This window comes from Amblyraja radiata, chromosome 9 (genome assembly GCF_010909765.2).
Source record: "Amblyraja radiata isolate CabotCenter1 chromosome 9, sAmbRad1.1.pri, whole genome shotgun sequence".
In the NCBI taxonomy this organism is placed as follows: domain Eukaryota; kingdom Metazoa; phylum Chordata; class Chondrichthyes; order Rajiformes; family Rajidae; genus Amblyraja; species Amblyraja radiata.
The window spans coordinates 41,983,121-41,999,590 of NC_045964.1; the positions used below are offsets into that span (position 1 = coordinate 41,983,121).

The 16,470-nt window shown below is 45.3% G+C and overlaps 1 protein-coding gene across 1 annotated transcript in view; it reads left to right on the top strand.

The window, feature by feature from the left end:
• Window positions 1-16,470, top strand: part of ccdc175 (coiled-coil domain containing 175) — a 64,597-nt gene that overhangs the window by 44,724 nt on the left and 3,403 nt on the right. Inside the window, exons 11-15 of the mRNA XM_033026445.1 lie at window positions 2,204-2,275; window positions 5,827-5,962; window positions 7,401-7,532; window positions 8,767-8,905; window positions 15,891-15,970. Of these exons, the coding sequence (XP_032882336.1) occupies window positions 2,204-2,275; window positions 5,827-5,962; window positions 7,401-7,532; window positions 8,767-8,905; window positions 15,891-15,970 (559 nt within the window). The remainder of the gene's footprint in view (window positions 1-2,203; window positions 2,276-5,826; window positions 5,963-7,400; window positions 7,533-8,766; window positions 8,906-15,890; window positions 15,971-16,470) is intronic.

Genomic DNA, 16,470 nt, shown 5'->3' on the forward strand with positions numbered 1-16,470 from the left:
CTTTCGATCACATTTGAAATATCAAAACCCTAGACCATTGAGCTGCCAGGCATGTCCCTGCCACAACCACATTTCCACAACATCTTAGTCCCAATCATCAACCCATGCTCTGTTCATCTGCTTTCTGCACAGTACTCCTTCCATAGAAATAAATACATTTTAGCCTATCAACGGCAACATATTCCTTCACCTCTGCCTGACTATTCTTCTTTTGACTGGTCCTGATTTCTACCTTCCTATCACCTCATCAAATTTCTGGTTCACACCCCCCTGCCTCTCTCGTTTAAATACTTCTGAGTAGGCCAGCGAACCTCCCTACAAGGATACAGGTCACCCCTGCCGCAGAAGAGATCGCAATGGTCTTATAATCTGATTCCCTGCCCCCTGCACCTACTCCTGAGCCATGCATTCATCTATCCTATTTTCCTATTTCTACCCTCACTAGCACATGGCACCAAGAGTTATCCAGATTATTACCCTTGTGGTCCTGCTGTTTAATCTTCTGCCTAACTCCCTATATTCACCTCACATGATCTCATCCCTTTTTCTACCTATGCCATTTGTGCCAACATTCACAGCAACTTCCGGCTACTCGCCCTAATGTTCTGCAATCGCTTGGAGACACAGAATCCCCTGTCTGTGCTCCTAACTAACAAGTAATTTATGCATATTCTCCAGAGATGCTGCCTGACCTGTCGAGTTACTCCAGAACTTTCATCTTTTTTTGTAAACCAGCATCGGCGGTTCCTTGTGTGTAAGGTCTTTCATAGAGCTTTATCAATAGTGCACTATCCAAGCTGAAGAGTTTACTGCAAAAGACATTGCTAGGACCTTTTACCATCAAAGTGAAGCAAAGTGAAACACTTCCGGTAGGTGGCGCGACTCTTGTCTGCAGCGGCCTCTGCAGTCCGTCTGCGTTTTTATTATTTTATGTCTATGTTTTAATGTAGTTTTTGTTATTTTTGTTGGGGTATGTGTGTGGGGGGGTGGGGGTGGTGTGGGGGGAGGGGGAAACTTTTAAATCTCTCCCTGCACGGGAGACCCGACCTTTTCTTTGTCGGGTCTCCGTTGTCGTTGGGGCCGCAACGAGGAGCGGCCTCCAACATGAAGACCGGGGACTCCAGTGCCGAACTCACCTCACCGTCGCGGAGCTGGCCGAGTCCAGAGCGGGTGGAGCTGTGGTGGACGCTGCTGCGACCCGACCCCCGGAGATTCGGTGGCTGCAACTGCGGGTTTGGTGGACGGCACCGGGAGCCCGCGGGTCCCTGGAGGGAGACCGCTTTTCGGGGCTTCCGCAACGGCGACTTCTCCCGCCCGAGTTGCGGGGTTGAAGAGCTCCTGGAGCGGGGCCTTACAGCACCGCCCCGCGCGGCTTGGAATGGCCGCGGGTCTCTGCGAGCGCACGCCGGGGGCTCTAACACCAAGACCCGGTGTGCGAACTTGCATTACCCGGCGTGGCTTTAATGGCCACGGGACAATTCGCCATCGCCCGCCGGGGGCTTTGACTTTGACTCTGACATGGGGGGGAGAGTGCAGTGGAGAGAGAAGTTTTTTTGGCCTTCCATCACAGCAATGTGATGGATGTTTATGTAAAATATGTTGTGTCTTGGGTCTATTTGTTGTAATGTATGGCTGCAGAAACGGCATTTCGTTTGGACCTCACGGGGTCCAAATGACAATAAATTGAATTGTATTGTATTGTATTGTATTGTATCTGGACATCTACTCTATTCCACAGAGAAATACTGTTGTATTTATTCACAATGTTTTATATTTGTTATCAGGTTTAAATAAAAAATAGCTTCATATTATTGTAACTTACAGGAAAAAAAGGAAGCATAAGAAACTGCAAATGCAGAAATCTTGAGTAAAACACAAATCTTAATTAGATCTCAGCAGGTCAGGCAATATCTGTGGAGAGAATAGACAGGCTTCATTACAGGTCCGGACCCTTCTTCAGACTCTGAATAGAGTGCTTCACTCTGAAGAGGGTCCCAACCCCTGAAACGCCATCTGTCCATTCCCTCCTCAGATGCTATTTGACCCGCTGTGTTCTTCCAGCACTTTGTGCTTTATAAGTAAAACATATTCTTAGCTGAAATATGTCTTGATTCTAAACTTTTTTGAATGTTCACTTTTTCTTTTAGTTTCAGTGATTATTTTATGATAAAGCTGAGATCCTAAGAATTTCTTTTAATTAAAGGGATGCAATGGAATTTCTAAATAAGGAGATGCATAAATATATGCGCAAGTTAGAAAAAGAACAACAAATAAGGTAAGATTTAGAAAGCTGTGCGTTTCCCCCTACTCGTGCATGCATCCATCTTTTGTTGGCCACACCGGACTTCAAATCATCCTTAAATAGGTGATAGGTAGAAAGTTTCAGTAATTTAGCTGACTTTAAGGGTGAATTTTGAAAAAATGAACGCTGTCAAAAATTCATAATCATATCCTTTGCAGATACAATTACTTAAATCCCCAGCCCCGCACGGCCCAATTTTACCTTCTCCCCAAAATCAACAAACCTGACTGTCCTGGCAGACCCATTGTTTCTGCTTGCTCCCCCCCCCCCCCCCCCGTACCTTGTCCAAGACACCTCACACGCTCTTCGTATCCTCCAGGACTTCCGTTTTCTAGGCCCCCATTTCCTCATCTTCACCATGGATGTCCAGTCACTCTACACCTCCATCCCCCACCAGGAGGTTCTTAAAGCCTTCAGTTTCTTCCTCGACCGCAGGACCAACCAATTCCCGTCTACCGATATTCTCCTCCGCCTAGCGGAGCTGGTCTTTACCCTCAACAACTTTTTGTTTGACTCCTCCCATTTCCTACAAATCCAAGGCGTTGCTATGGGCGCACGCATGGGCCCCAGCTATGCCTGCCTCTTTGTAGGGTACGTCGAACATTACTTGTTTGAGGCGTATCGTGGCCCTATCTCCGAACTCTACCTCCGCTACATCGATGACTGCATTGGTGCTACCTTCTGCACCCATGCAGATCTCACTGACTTAATCCATTTTACCACTAACTTCCATCCGGCACTCAAATTCACCTGGACCATTTCTGACATCTTCCTACCTTTTCTAGACCTCACTATCTCCATTGCAGGTAACAGACTACTGACCGACATCTATTATAAACCCACTGACACCCATGGCTATCTGGACTACACTTCTTTCCACCATGCTTCCTGCAAGGACTCTATCCCCAACTCACAATTCCTCCGTCTACGCCGCATCTGCACCCAGGATGAGGTGTTCCAAACCCGGGCATTGGAGATGTCCTCATTCTTTAGGGAATGGGAGTTCCCCTCTTCGACTATAGATGAGGCTCCCACCAGGGTCTCTTCTATACCCCCTAACTCTGCTCTCACTCCCCATCCCCCCCACTCGTAACAAAGGCAGAGCCCCCCTTGTCCTCACCTTCCACCCTACCAGCCGGCACATACAACAGATAATCCTCCCGACATTTTCGCCACCTCCAACGGGATCCTACGACTGGCCACAGCTTCCCATCTCCTCCCCTTTTGACTTTCCGCTAAACTGCTCCCACCGTAACTCCGTGGTCAATTCGTCCCTTCCCACCCAAACCACCCCCTCCCCTGGTACTTTCCCTTGCAACTGCAGGAAATGCTACACTTGTCGCTTTACCTTCACCCTGGACGCCATCCAACGACCTAAACAGTCTTTCGAGGTGGGGCAGAGGTTCACCTGTACCTCCTCCAACCTCATCTATTGCATCCACTGCTCTAGGTGGCAACTGCTCTACATCGGTGAGACCAAGCGGAGGCATGGCGATCGCTTTGCCCAACACCTCCACTCAGTTCGCAATAACCAACCTGATATCTCGGTGGCTCAGCACTTCAACCCCCCTCCCATTTCGAATCTGACCTTTCTGTCCTGGGCGTCCTCCATGGCCAGAGTGAGTCCCACCGTAAATTGGAGGAGCAGCACCTTATATTTCGTTTGGGTAGTTTACACCCCAGCGGTATGAACATTGACTTCTCCAATTTCAGGTAGTCCTTGCTTTCTCCCTCTTTCCCCTCCCCTCCCAGCTCTCCCACAGCCCACTGTCTGCGCATCTTCCTTTCTTCTTCCCACCCCCACATCAGTCTGAAGAATCGTCTTGACCCGAAACTTCACCTATTCCTTCACTCCATAGATGCTGCCTCACCTGCTGAGTTTCCCCAGCATTTTTATCTACCTTCGATTTTTCCAACATCTGCAGTTCCTTCTTAAATATTACTTAAATCCTGCTCTTTCCTCATTTACCTTTACAAGGATCACTACACGATGCCACAATCAGCATCAATGATGGTGAAGTGGAAAAGGTTGAGAGCTTCGAGCTCCTTGGCGTCGATATTACCAACAATTTGTCATGAACCAACCACATTGAAGCGACAGCTAAAAAGGCACACCAACGCCACTTCCTTAGGAGACTAAGGAAATTCAGCATGTCTTCAATGACTCCGACAAACTTCTATAGATGCAGTACAGAAAACATACTATCATTGTTGCTTCACAGCTTGATGTGCGAACAGCTCTGCCTAGGAAATTGCAGAGTTGTGGATGTAGCCCACTCGATCACACAGAGCAGCCTCCCCACCATTGACTCAATCTACATTTCATAATGCTATAGGAAAGCAGCCAACATAATCATAGACCTTTCTGCCCTGGTTATTCCTTCTTCTCCCCACTCCCATCAGATAGAAAATACAGAAGCTTGAAAGGGTGTACTGCCAGGCACAGGAACAGCTTCACCCCTTCTGTTATCAGGCTTGTCAATGGCACTGTCTAACTCACTTCTACCCTATTGCAGACATTGGACTGTGTCTATGGAACCGGTGAACTATATTCTGCACTTTGTATCGTCCCCTTTGCTCTACCTTTTGTGCAAGAGTTTGACTTGTTTGTACTTATGTATCGTATTATCTAATTTTATTGGATGCCATGCAAACTAATATTGAATTAATGAAAAATGAATGCATGAATACTTTTTTTTGAATTAATGCTTTATCGTCACATGTGACAAGTCACAGTAAAATTCTTTGCTTGCATACCCGATATGCAAAAAGTTGCCCATAAAAGGCGCTTATGAAGTTACAAAGTATCCCCGCGCCAGGTCCCCCTTTGTTCTCCCCCCCCTCCTCATGGCGGTTCCCCCTACGCAGGGTTGTCCATTGTTCTTCCACTCCCTCACAGCAGTCCCCCCACGTGGGTCCTCCTTTGCTCCTTCCCCCAGCTGCGGCGTCCTCACTTCCATATGTCTGTCCTCGTCCGTTGGTCATTAACCGCCACACCGACCTCTCCAATATCGCTGCCGGGTCCTCTCTGGATGCCTCCGTGGCGCCGACCCAGTGCTCTGCAGACCCTGGGGCCGTTGGCTGCGGGCTTCGCCGACTCGCAAGGCCATGGTCCGGCCAGTGAGTGCCTCTGACCCGGCGAGGCTCCGGCCTCGGCTTCTACATGTGACAATAACAAAACCTAAATCAAGTCCTAGTTAGCATTAAGTCTCTGGTGCGATTCATTCCTGTCAGCCAGCCGTCATGTTAATTTTGGTTTAGAGACTTATCTGCACTACGCATATAAATGCCCAGACCTCATGCTGAAGGACTGTTATGTGTTCTGCTTTCACCTATCACACTGACCTTAATTTGAAACTTAACTACTTATTTGCTTATTCACACAAAAAAATCAGAATTTCAAGTACAATTTTAAAATGTAGATGATATATTTTGTAACCTGATGTATTTAATTAAGGGAAATGCAATGTCATAATTTCTGTATCTGAAATTTTGCTACAATACCTCCTTTAATTAACATATAGGAGAGGCACCCAACGGAGAAGAGACGAGATATCAAGGGAAATGCTGGAAGTCAAAAGAGTAACTGAGCGGTACTTAATTAATATGAGTAGGCGCTTGCAATCCTTCAGGAGGAAACGTGAGAAACAGATAAAACAGGTATGGACGTTGATACTTAAGATGCGGAGCAGGGAAATGTGGTTGAGGGAGGTGACATTCGTGATGACCTGTTTAATTTAGGATATCCGAGATTATCATGGTTTGCAGTAAACTTCATCTGTTGCATGTGGGGGAAAAATGCATAATACAACACAATACAACACAATTCAATTTATTGTCATTTGGACCCCTTGAGGTCCAAACGAAATGTCGTTTCTGCAGCCATACATTACAAACAAATAGACCCAAGACACAACATAATTTACATAAACATCCATCACATTGCTGTGATGGAAGGCCAAAAAAACTTATCTCTCCACTGCACTCTCCCCCCCGATGTCAGAGTCAAAGTCAAAGTCAAAGCCCCCGGCGGGCGATGGCGAATTGTCCCGCAGCCATTAAAGCCACGCCGGGTGATGCAACACCGGGTCTTGATGTTAGAGCCCCCGGCGCGCGCTCGCAGTCCCGCAGCCATTCCAAGCCGCGCGGGGCGGTGATGTAAGGCCCCGCTCAGGTGCTCTTCAACCCCGCAACTCGGGCGGGAGAAGTCGCCGTTGCGGAAGCCCTGAAAAGCGGTCTCCCTCCAGGGACCCGCGGGCTCCCGGTGCCGCCCGCCAAACCCGCAGTTGCAGCCTCCGAAACTCCGGGGGTCGGGTCGCAGCAGCGTCCACCACAGCTCCACCCGCTCTGGACTCGGCCAGCTCCGCGACGGTGAGGTGAGTAGTCGGCACCACAGCCCCCGGTCTTCCTGTTGGAGGCCGCTCCTCGTTGCAGCCCCAACGACAACGGAGACCCGACAAAGAAAAGGTCGGGTCTCCCGTGCAGGGAGAGATTTAAAAGTTACCCCCACCCCCCCACACACATACCCCAACAAAAATAACATAAACTACATAAAAACATAAGACATAAAATAATAAAAACGCAGACGGACTGCAGAGGCCGCTGCTGACGAACGTCGCGCCGCCCACCATTGAAGGTAGCACTGTGGCCCAACTGATAGAATTGCTGCCTCACAGTGCCAGACAACTGGGTTTGATCCTGACCTTGAGTGCTGGCTGTGTGTAGTTTTCATGTCTCCCAATGACAGCATGGTTTTCCTTCTGTGAAAGATTGCTCCTTGTGGATAATAAAATGGGGTAACACCTGTAGTATTGTGTGCAGTTTCAGTCTCCAAATTTGAGGAAGGCCATTCTTGCTATTGAGGGAGTGCAGCGTAGGTTCACGAGGTTAATTCCTGGGATGGCGGGACTGTCATATGTTGAAAGAATGGAGCGACTGGGCTTGGTGTCCATGTATTGTTGGAATCTGAAAGTTTCCAAAAAGTTTTGTTGAGAATATGTCACCAATTTTTAATCTTTTGAGTTTGAGTGGATAATTCAAGTGGTTTTAGAAGACCATTTTAGTTAAGAATTTACCACTGTTTTATGTTTCAAACCAGAGTATGAATCTCGAGAAGGCTATTGGAGATTATGCTGAAAAAAATGCGGCCCTTAAAATACAAGTTGCGGTAGAAGAAGATGCATTGAAAAACATGACCAAGAATTTGCTAAAAGAAAACAAGGATTTGAAAGTATAGTATACCTTTCATTTCTTCAACTGTGTTTATAGCATCTGCAGATTGGAATTTACAGTCACCAATATCTCCATGTGCTTACAGAAATGATTGTCTGGATGAAATGCTTGCATAAAGCTTCAATAATAGCCAGCAATTATTTCGCTTTGTGAATGAATAAAATAATGTTCATATTATGTAACAACTTTAATGATATTGATAAAGTGCCTTTGATGTTTAAAGCTTATTCTAACCAAGCTTGAAGTGCCAAGTTAATCCATGATAACCACCTCAAGAAAGTTTCATTCTGCTCAGTTCCAAAGTCAGACCAGGAAACAGCTGTAGACAAATGTACCTTTTATTCTTTGATAAAACACAAAATGCTAGAAGAACTCAGCGGGCCAGGCAGCATCTGTTGAGGGAATGAATGCCACTGAGTTCATCCAGCACGGTAGTCTTTGTAGCTGTGTGCTACTGCCGTTGCATGCAGCCATTTCTGCAAGCCAGTCAGCTCTTCTCGTGGATGTTCGCGTGTGGTTTCCGCCTGGGAGCTTCCACATGGTTTCCGTGTCGAAGCTCCCACGTGGTCTCTGCGTCGAATAGTAAATTTCCACGTGCGCAGTAGCACTTCCATTTAAGACTTACGTAACATCATACTTACGCAAGGGTCTGCGGGATGTAACCCTTACGTCAGTTGGGGGAGTGTCTGTATTAGGTATACACATTGCCTTCCAATTGGATGTATTGGCTACTTTTTGAGCTACTTATGATGATGGGTTGGGGGTGGGATTGAGCAGGGCAGGAAATGACTCTGAAAATGGGCCTGTGCTTCACTGCTGTCAACAACATTTTTGCCACTGACATTTTTGCAGCTGACACTTCAGTTGCAATGGCCCTTGAGTGATAAGGTTTAGGTAATGAGCTGGGCTCCCAGCAAAAGCTTACACTCTGGATTGTGCTGACAGAAACTGTGATCCAAGGCACCAGCAACTGCTAAACTTAGTCAGTTTAAGATCTGCCCTAATGTAAAGGACACCTCAAATCTATGCACCCATCATCATGCTTTGGTTGTTTCCCTGAACAGATACTCTCATTTAACATTGATGGATTTGGGCTGACCTTCAGTGAAACCATCACATCTTATTAACATTTAAACCCTAGTACTAATATGAAGCAAGGTTTAATCCTCGCCTGTTGATAACAATTACAATAATAAGGCAATGCTTTTTGTATTTTCTGTTCAATCCAAAAGGATGGAATTAAAGAAGTAAATGAAAGAATAATGCAGGTGAAAAAAGAATTGGAATTAAATTTGCCCATCCAACAGAAGCTAGACTCTGATCTTGCAGAAGCGACTGCAATTTGTAATGAACGGGGGACAGAATTTGAAGGTAATGTAAACATGGTATTTGTTTGAATTTGTTATTCCCACATATGAATAGCACATAGTGCAAAAATGTAAATGGATAGGTGACACTAAGAGCCTAAACCTGAAACGTCGCCTATCTATTTTCTCTACAAATGCTGCTTGACCTGTTGGGTGACCCCAAAAAGCCATTGGTTGGAGAGACATTGTGATTATTATGATATAATATGTCAAATGATGTGGTTAGATCCTCTGCTGTTGGCGATGATCATTGCACTTTGGCAGTGCAAATGCTACTTATCAGCCATGCATACTTGTTGACTGGGTCTTGCCACATATAGACATAGACTGCTTCATTTGCTGAGGAGTTGTAAATGGAATGCAATCATTAACAAACATCCCCACTTCTGACATGGTAATGATATCATTGAAGAATAACCAAAGATGGCTGACTGGACATTGCCCATAGGAAACATCTACAGTAATGATGGGTTTGGCAATTCTCTTCCTTTTTACAAGGCATGACACCAACTATTGAAGCCCGTTATCTTCAGTTTTATCCTGTTTTCCATGATACTTTACCCAGTCTGCCTTCATGTCAAAAACAATCTATTTTGCTGCATCACCTTAATCTAGGAAGATCGTGGAGGCTTTGGAGAGGTTGCTGAGGAGGTTTTCTAGAATGATGCTTGAAATAGGAGGCATGAGCTGCAAGAAGAGATTGGACAAACTTGGTTTATTTTCCTTGGAAAGCTGGAGACCTTAGCTGCAAGCAGAGAGGGTGAACAACGTGGAATGTTTTGTCTGGAATGCTGGAGACTGGATAGAAGTATATTTTAAATGATGATTGGCATTAATAAGGTAGACTTTATCCCAAGGTGGCAATGTCAAAGACTAAAGGACATAGCTTTAAGCTGAGAGAGGCAAAGTTTAGGTTAAGTATTACTATCTTGTGTACAGTGGGCGGCACAGTGGCACAGCAGTACAGTTGCTGCCTTACAGCACCAGAGACCTGGGTTCAAAACTGACTATGGGTACTGTCTGTACGATGTTTGTACGTTCTCCCTATGACCATGTGTTTTTTCTCCGAATGATCCAGTTTCCTCCCTCACTCCAAAGACGTACAGGTTTGTAGATTAATTGGCTTCGGTAAAAATTGTAAAATGTCCCTAGTCTGTAGGATAGTGACAGTGTGAATGGGGATCGTTGGTCGATGTGGACTCGGTGGGCCGAATGGTCTGTTTCCATGCTGTATCTCTAAATTAAACTAAACTGAAAAGCTTTGTTTTGTATGCTATACAATCAGATGCTGTACATAAATACAATAAAATTAAATTCATGTACAATACATGGGGCGGCGGAACCCCACGGCCGGGGCCTAGGTTGGTGCTGCAGGGGCGTCAGGAGGAGACCTGGCGGTGGTCGTCGAGAAGGTCCGTGCAGCAATCGATGAGGTGATTGGTGCGGTGGTCGGTTGAGGTCGGCGGGTATTGAGAGCGCCGGTGGTCAAGCACTGGCCAAGTGGGAGGCGGAAGACAGCCCACTGGGAACAAAGTAGTACCCGGCATGGGGGGATCACCATGAGAGGGGGTGGGGAAGAACAAAGGAGGATCTGGCGTGGCGGAATCTCCATGAGGGATAGGGGGGGGGAGAACAGAGGAGGACCTCGCTTGGGGAAAATGCTGTGAAGGGGGGGGGGGGGGGGGGAGGTGATGGGGAGGGCGGTGGAACAAAGGAAGACCTGAAAACAAAGAATTTCACTGTGACTCATCACATGTGACAATAAAGTATTAATTCATGCAATACGTAGAACAAAGGGGAAGATACAGAGTGCTAAATATAGTTCTCAACACTGTACCGCATTAGTTCCAGAGACAAAGTCCAATGTCAACAATGGGGTAGAGGTGAATCTGATTGTCCCTTAATTTTTGGAACAAACGTTCAGAAGCCTGATAAGATAGTAAGAAGCTGTTCCTGAGTCTGGTGTGCACTTTCAAGTTTCTGTGCAATTTGTCCGATGGAAGCAGGGATAAGAAGGAATGATCGTTGGGGACGAGTCATTGATTATGACAGCTTTTCCAAGGCAGTGTGAAGTGTAGATGGAATAATGGTGGGAAATCTGGTTGTGTGATGGACTAGCCCAACTACAACTCTGCAATTTCTTGTGTTCTTGCACAGAGCAGTTCCTAAACAAAGCTGTGATCCAACCCGACGGTATGCTTTCTATTGTGCATCTGTAGAATTTGTAAGTCATTGGAGATGTGCCAAATTCCGTTAGTCTACTCAGGAAGTAGAGGCATTGGTGCGTCTTCTTGGTTGTCACATCAAGTGGTCGGTCCAAAACAGATCATTGGTAATATTAACACCAAGGAACCTGAAGCTCCCAACTATTTTTACTTTGGCATCATTGATGCTGATTTTGGGATACACTTCACCATACTTCCTGAAGTCAAAAATGAACTCCTTAATCTTGCAAGATAATGGAGATGTGCGGGGCAAGTTTTTTTTGCACAAGGTGGTGAATGCCTGGAACTCTCTGCTAGGGACGGTGATGGTGGATGACACGATAGTGGTATTTAAGACTGTTTTGGATAAACATCTGGATACGCAGGGTATGGAGAGATATGGATTATGTGCTGTCGGATAAGTGTTAGTCTAGACATTGAGTTCGGCACAGACATTGTGGGCCAAAGGGCCTGTTCCTGTGCAGTATTTTATGTTCTATATTCTATCGCCAGAATATAGCTTCTTGCTTCATATTTGGTCCAGAGTTCTGCTTGCAGAACTCTGGTCCAAATATGAAGCAAGAAGCTATATTCTGGCGATAGAATATAGAACGTAAAATACTTGATGATGCAACTCAAGTAGTTCTGCTCAAACCTAAACTGAGCATTGATGTGATATTGGTTAGCAAGTGTCCTTTCAGAGTACTATTAGTGCTATCTTCCATCATATTGCTGATGATTTGAAGTAGATTAGTGGGGCTTAATTACTTATATTTTTCCTGTAATCTGTGCTGTACTAAAACGACTTGGTTAGAGTAACTCAGCGGGCGAGGCAACATCTCTGGAGAGAAGGAATGGGAGATGTTTCGGGTCGAGACCCTTCATCAGACTGATGTCAGTTGAGGGGGCGGGACAAAGCTAGAATGTAGGTGGAGACAATAAGACTAGTGGGAGAACGGGGAAGGGGTGGAGAGAGAAAACATGGGCTATCTGAAGTTAGGGAAGTCAATGTTCATACCGCTGGGGTGTAAGCTACCCAAGCAAAATATGAAGGTAGACAAAAATGCTAGAGAAACTCAGCGGGTGAAGCAGCATCTATGGAGAGAAGGAATAGGCGATGTTTCGGGTCGAGACCCTACTTCAAGCAAAATAAGAGGTGCTGTTCCTCCAATTTGCGCTGGGCCTCACTCTGACAATGGATGAGGCCTAGGACAGAAAGGTCAGATTGGGAATGGGAGGGGGAGTTGAAGTGCTGAGCAACCGGGAGATCAGGTAGGTTAAGACAGACTGAGCGGAGGAGTTCAGCTAAATGATCGTCGAGCCTGCATTTGGTCTCGCTGATGTAGAGAAGTTGACACCTGGAACAGCAAATACAATGGATGAGGTTGGAGGAGGTGCAAATGAACCTCTGCCTCACTTGAAAAGACAGTTTGGGTCCCTGAATGGAGTCAAGGGGGGAGGTAGAGGGACAGGTATTGCATCTCATGCGGTTTCTGGGGAAAGTACCAGGGGAGGGGGTGGTTTGGGTGGAAAGGGACGAGTTGACTAGGGAGTTTCGGTGGGAACGGTCTCTGCAGAAAGCAGAAAGGGGTGGAGATGGGGAAATGTGGCCAGTAGTGAGATCCAGTTGGAGGTGGCAAAAATGTTGGAGGATTATATGCTGTATGCGACGGCTGATGGGGTGGAAGATGAGGACAATGAGGATTCTGTCCTTGCTACGAATGGGGGGCAACCGCAGGCGATGGAACACCTGTCCCTTTACCTTCCCCCCTCGACTCCATCCAAGGACCCAAACAGTCTTTCCAGGTGAGGCAGAGGTTTACTTGCACCTCCTCCAACCTCATCTACTGTATCCGCTGTTCCAGGTGTCAATTTCTCTACATCGACGATAACAAGCGCAGGCTCAGCGATCGTTTCGCTGAACACCTCTGCTCAGTCCGCCTTAACCTACCTGATATCCTGGTGGCTCAGAACGTCAACTCCCCCTCCCATTCCTAATCTGACCTTTGTGTCCTGGAACAGCACCTCATATTTTCTGGTATGAACATTGACTTCCCTAACTAAGATAGCCCTTGCTTTCTCTCTCCATCCCCTTCCCAGTTCTCCCACTAGTCTTACTGTCTCCACCTACATTCTATCTTTGTCCCTCCCCCTCCCCAACATCAGTCTGAAGAAGTGTCCCGACCAGAAACGATGCCCATTCCTTCTCTCCAGAGATGTTGCCTCACCCGCTGAGTTACTCCAGTATTCTGTGTCATCCTACGATTTAAACCATCATCTGCAGTTCTTTCTTACACAACTTGGTTCGAGGTTTGGCTAGTTCTCTAGCACAAGCCTTCAACTTTACAGCTATTCATGTTCTCTGCTCCCATAATCTTTGTTTAATTGCCTGTCATTTGAAGAGGTAAATTGGATTACCTCAAGACTAGCTTCTACGAAAGCAAGGATATTGGATTTGCTTATGAATGCCTCAACTTTATCTTTAGCATTTACGTACTGGATGACATTAACATGTTGTTGAGGCTGGTCAAATTCTTGGGAGCCAACTGTTGCTAACCATAGAGAGGCACTGATTCATCGGTTGACAGTAGGTGGTAATCAGGATGAGGTTTCCTCACTCATGTTTTCCAGTAACCAAAACCTTGGTCATGGGTTGTGATGGAAAAGTCCAGCATCTTGTCTATAAGGTATAATTTTGTGATTATAAGTGCCTTGGCTACTGCATGACTTATTTGTGCGCACAATGTAAAGAGCAGTTTCCAAATATCCATGAGAAGGACTATACAAGCTTGTCTAGGCCAGAGGCATTTAATTCAGTGATCTATCTAATGATTAAACAATGATTATAGTAATGATACTTGTCTACCCATCTAACCTTGTAATAAGGCTAATGCCAAAGAGTCATGGTGACATCGCCCAACTTGTCCGTCAACCGAGAAGCCACTTCTAAACGAGTCCCATTTGCCTGCATTTGGTCTATATCTGTCTAAACCCTTTGTATTCATTCACCTGTCCAAGTACTTTTTAAATATTGTGATTATACCTGCCTTAACTACTTCCTCTGGCAGCTTGTTCTATATATCCACCACCCTCTGAGTGCAAATGTTGGCACCCATGTTCCTAATAATTCTTTCCCGTCTCTCCTTAAATCAGTGCCCACTAGTTCTTGATTCCCTGACCTATAAAGAATATATGCATTCACCCTATACCCCTCATGATTTTATGCACCTCTACAAGATCACTCCTCAGCTTCCATCGCTCCAAAGCATAAAGTTCTAACCTGCAACCTCTCCTTATAGCTCAGGCCCTCGAGACCTGGCAATCTCATAAATGTTCTCTGCATCTTTCTAGCTTAATGGCATCTTTCCACTGGCAGTGTTTTCAAAATTGAACACAATATTTCAAGCGTGGCCTCACCAATGTCATGTGCAACTGTAACGTAACGTTTCGACTTCTAAATTCAATTCCCTACTATTGACCAACATGCCAAAAGCCTTCTTCACCATCAATAGCTACCAACAACATGACCGTCAGGACACTATGCACCTGTATGCCTATATCTTTCTACTCTACAACACTCTCCAGGGCCCAACTGGGGTCTGACTGTAAAGGTCCTGGCCGGGTTTGACTTCCCTAAATGCAACACCTTACATTTAACTGCATTGAACTCCATTAGTTATTCCTTGGCCCACATACCCAGTTAATTAAGCTGATTAAGATCCCAGTGTAATTTTTGCTAACCATCTTCACTGTTTGTGCTACCACCTACCACCTATTTTAGTGTCATCTGAAAACATCCGCCACCACACTCTGCTTCCTATCATGAAGCCAATTCTGTATCCATTTAGCTATTTTTCCCCAGATCCCACATAATTTAACCTTGCAGAGCAGAATACCAAGCAGAACCTGAAGAAAGGCCTTGCTGAAAGCCACTGTCTGTGGACCTGCCCTCATCAACGATCCTGGTTACTTCTTATAAAAACCCAATCAAATGCATGAGGCACAATCTCCCATGCAGAAAACTATGCTGACCATCCCTAATCAACTCACGAACCATTCCAAATGCATGTATTTCTCCTTAAGAATCGTCTCCAGTAACTTGCCCATCGCAGATGTTGGGCTTACAGGTCTATTGTTCCCAGGTTTTCCTTTTCAGCCCTTCTTAAATAGAGGCACTATATTAGCCACCCTCTAGTCTTCACCCATATCATATATCTTAGTCAGGATTCTTGCAATTTCTTCTCTAGCTTCCTACAATGTCTTATGATAGATCTGATCAGGCCCAGGAACATTCTCTACCTTCATACATCTTATGACATTCAGCATCTCCTCAACATACTAGGGAAAGGCGCCCAGTTGGGTATGGCTGCCCTGCCTGCAGCTGTCTGTCCTTTCACTCCTTTTTTTAAATTTTAGTATCTTAAAAAGTGTTTTTGTTTGCAGGTCTATTCTTTTATGTGTTGGGGGTGGGTGAGGGGGGTGGACAAGGAGATGTGGACTGGACTTTGTGTCTTCCCTCACAGTGGGAACCATTGTGGGGGGATGTTTTTATGTTTTATGTTAAATTTCTTTATAATGTTATGTTGTATTCTTATTAATGTGCTGCAATGGCAACTTGAATTTCACTACACCAATTGATGTATGTGACAATAAATGAACCTTATGAACAGTAATACAGATTGTTCTTAAGACACTGCCATTAACTTTCCCAAATTCCGTCATCTTCATGTCTTTCTCTGCCAATCTTTTAATATTATCGAATGTCTTTTTTCTGACATTTTACAGGCCAATTGAGTAAGAAATTTAGCTTTGATCGCAACATCGCCAGGTTAAAGGGAGAAACTGCAAACCTTCTTGCTTCTCTGGTAACATTCTTTATAATTTAAATTCAATGTGATTAATAGCATCAGAAACGTCCAATTAACAAGCTTTTTGCCTAATTGTTATCTTAGATTCATGACTACTTGCTAATATAAATTAGATATATGTTAGTGCAGTAAACTGAAATTAATCAAACCAAGTTAACTGCCTTGCCACTTATCTCTCGAATTTCTGTTCGAATCTCGAACAGGGTGGAAACGGCCCTTCTGCCCAATAAGATCACGCCAGCCATCAATCACATGTTCACACTAGTTCTACGGTATCCCACTTTCCATCCACTTGCTACACGACAATTTTAAAGAAGTCATTTAACCTACAAACCCACACATCTTTGGGATGTGCACAGGAACAAGCTCTTCAGCCCACAATGTACGTGCCATATATGATGCCAGGTTAAACTAATCTTCTCTGCCTGCATTTGATCCATATCGCTCCATTCCCTGCATCCCTGCATATCCATGAGCCTGTCTAAAAGAATCATAAA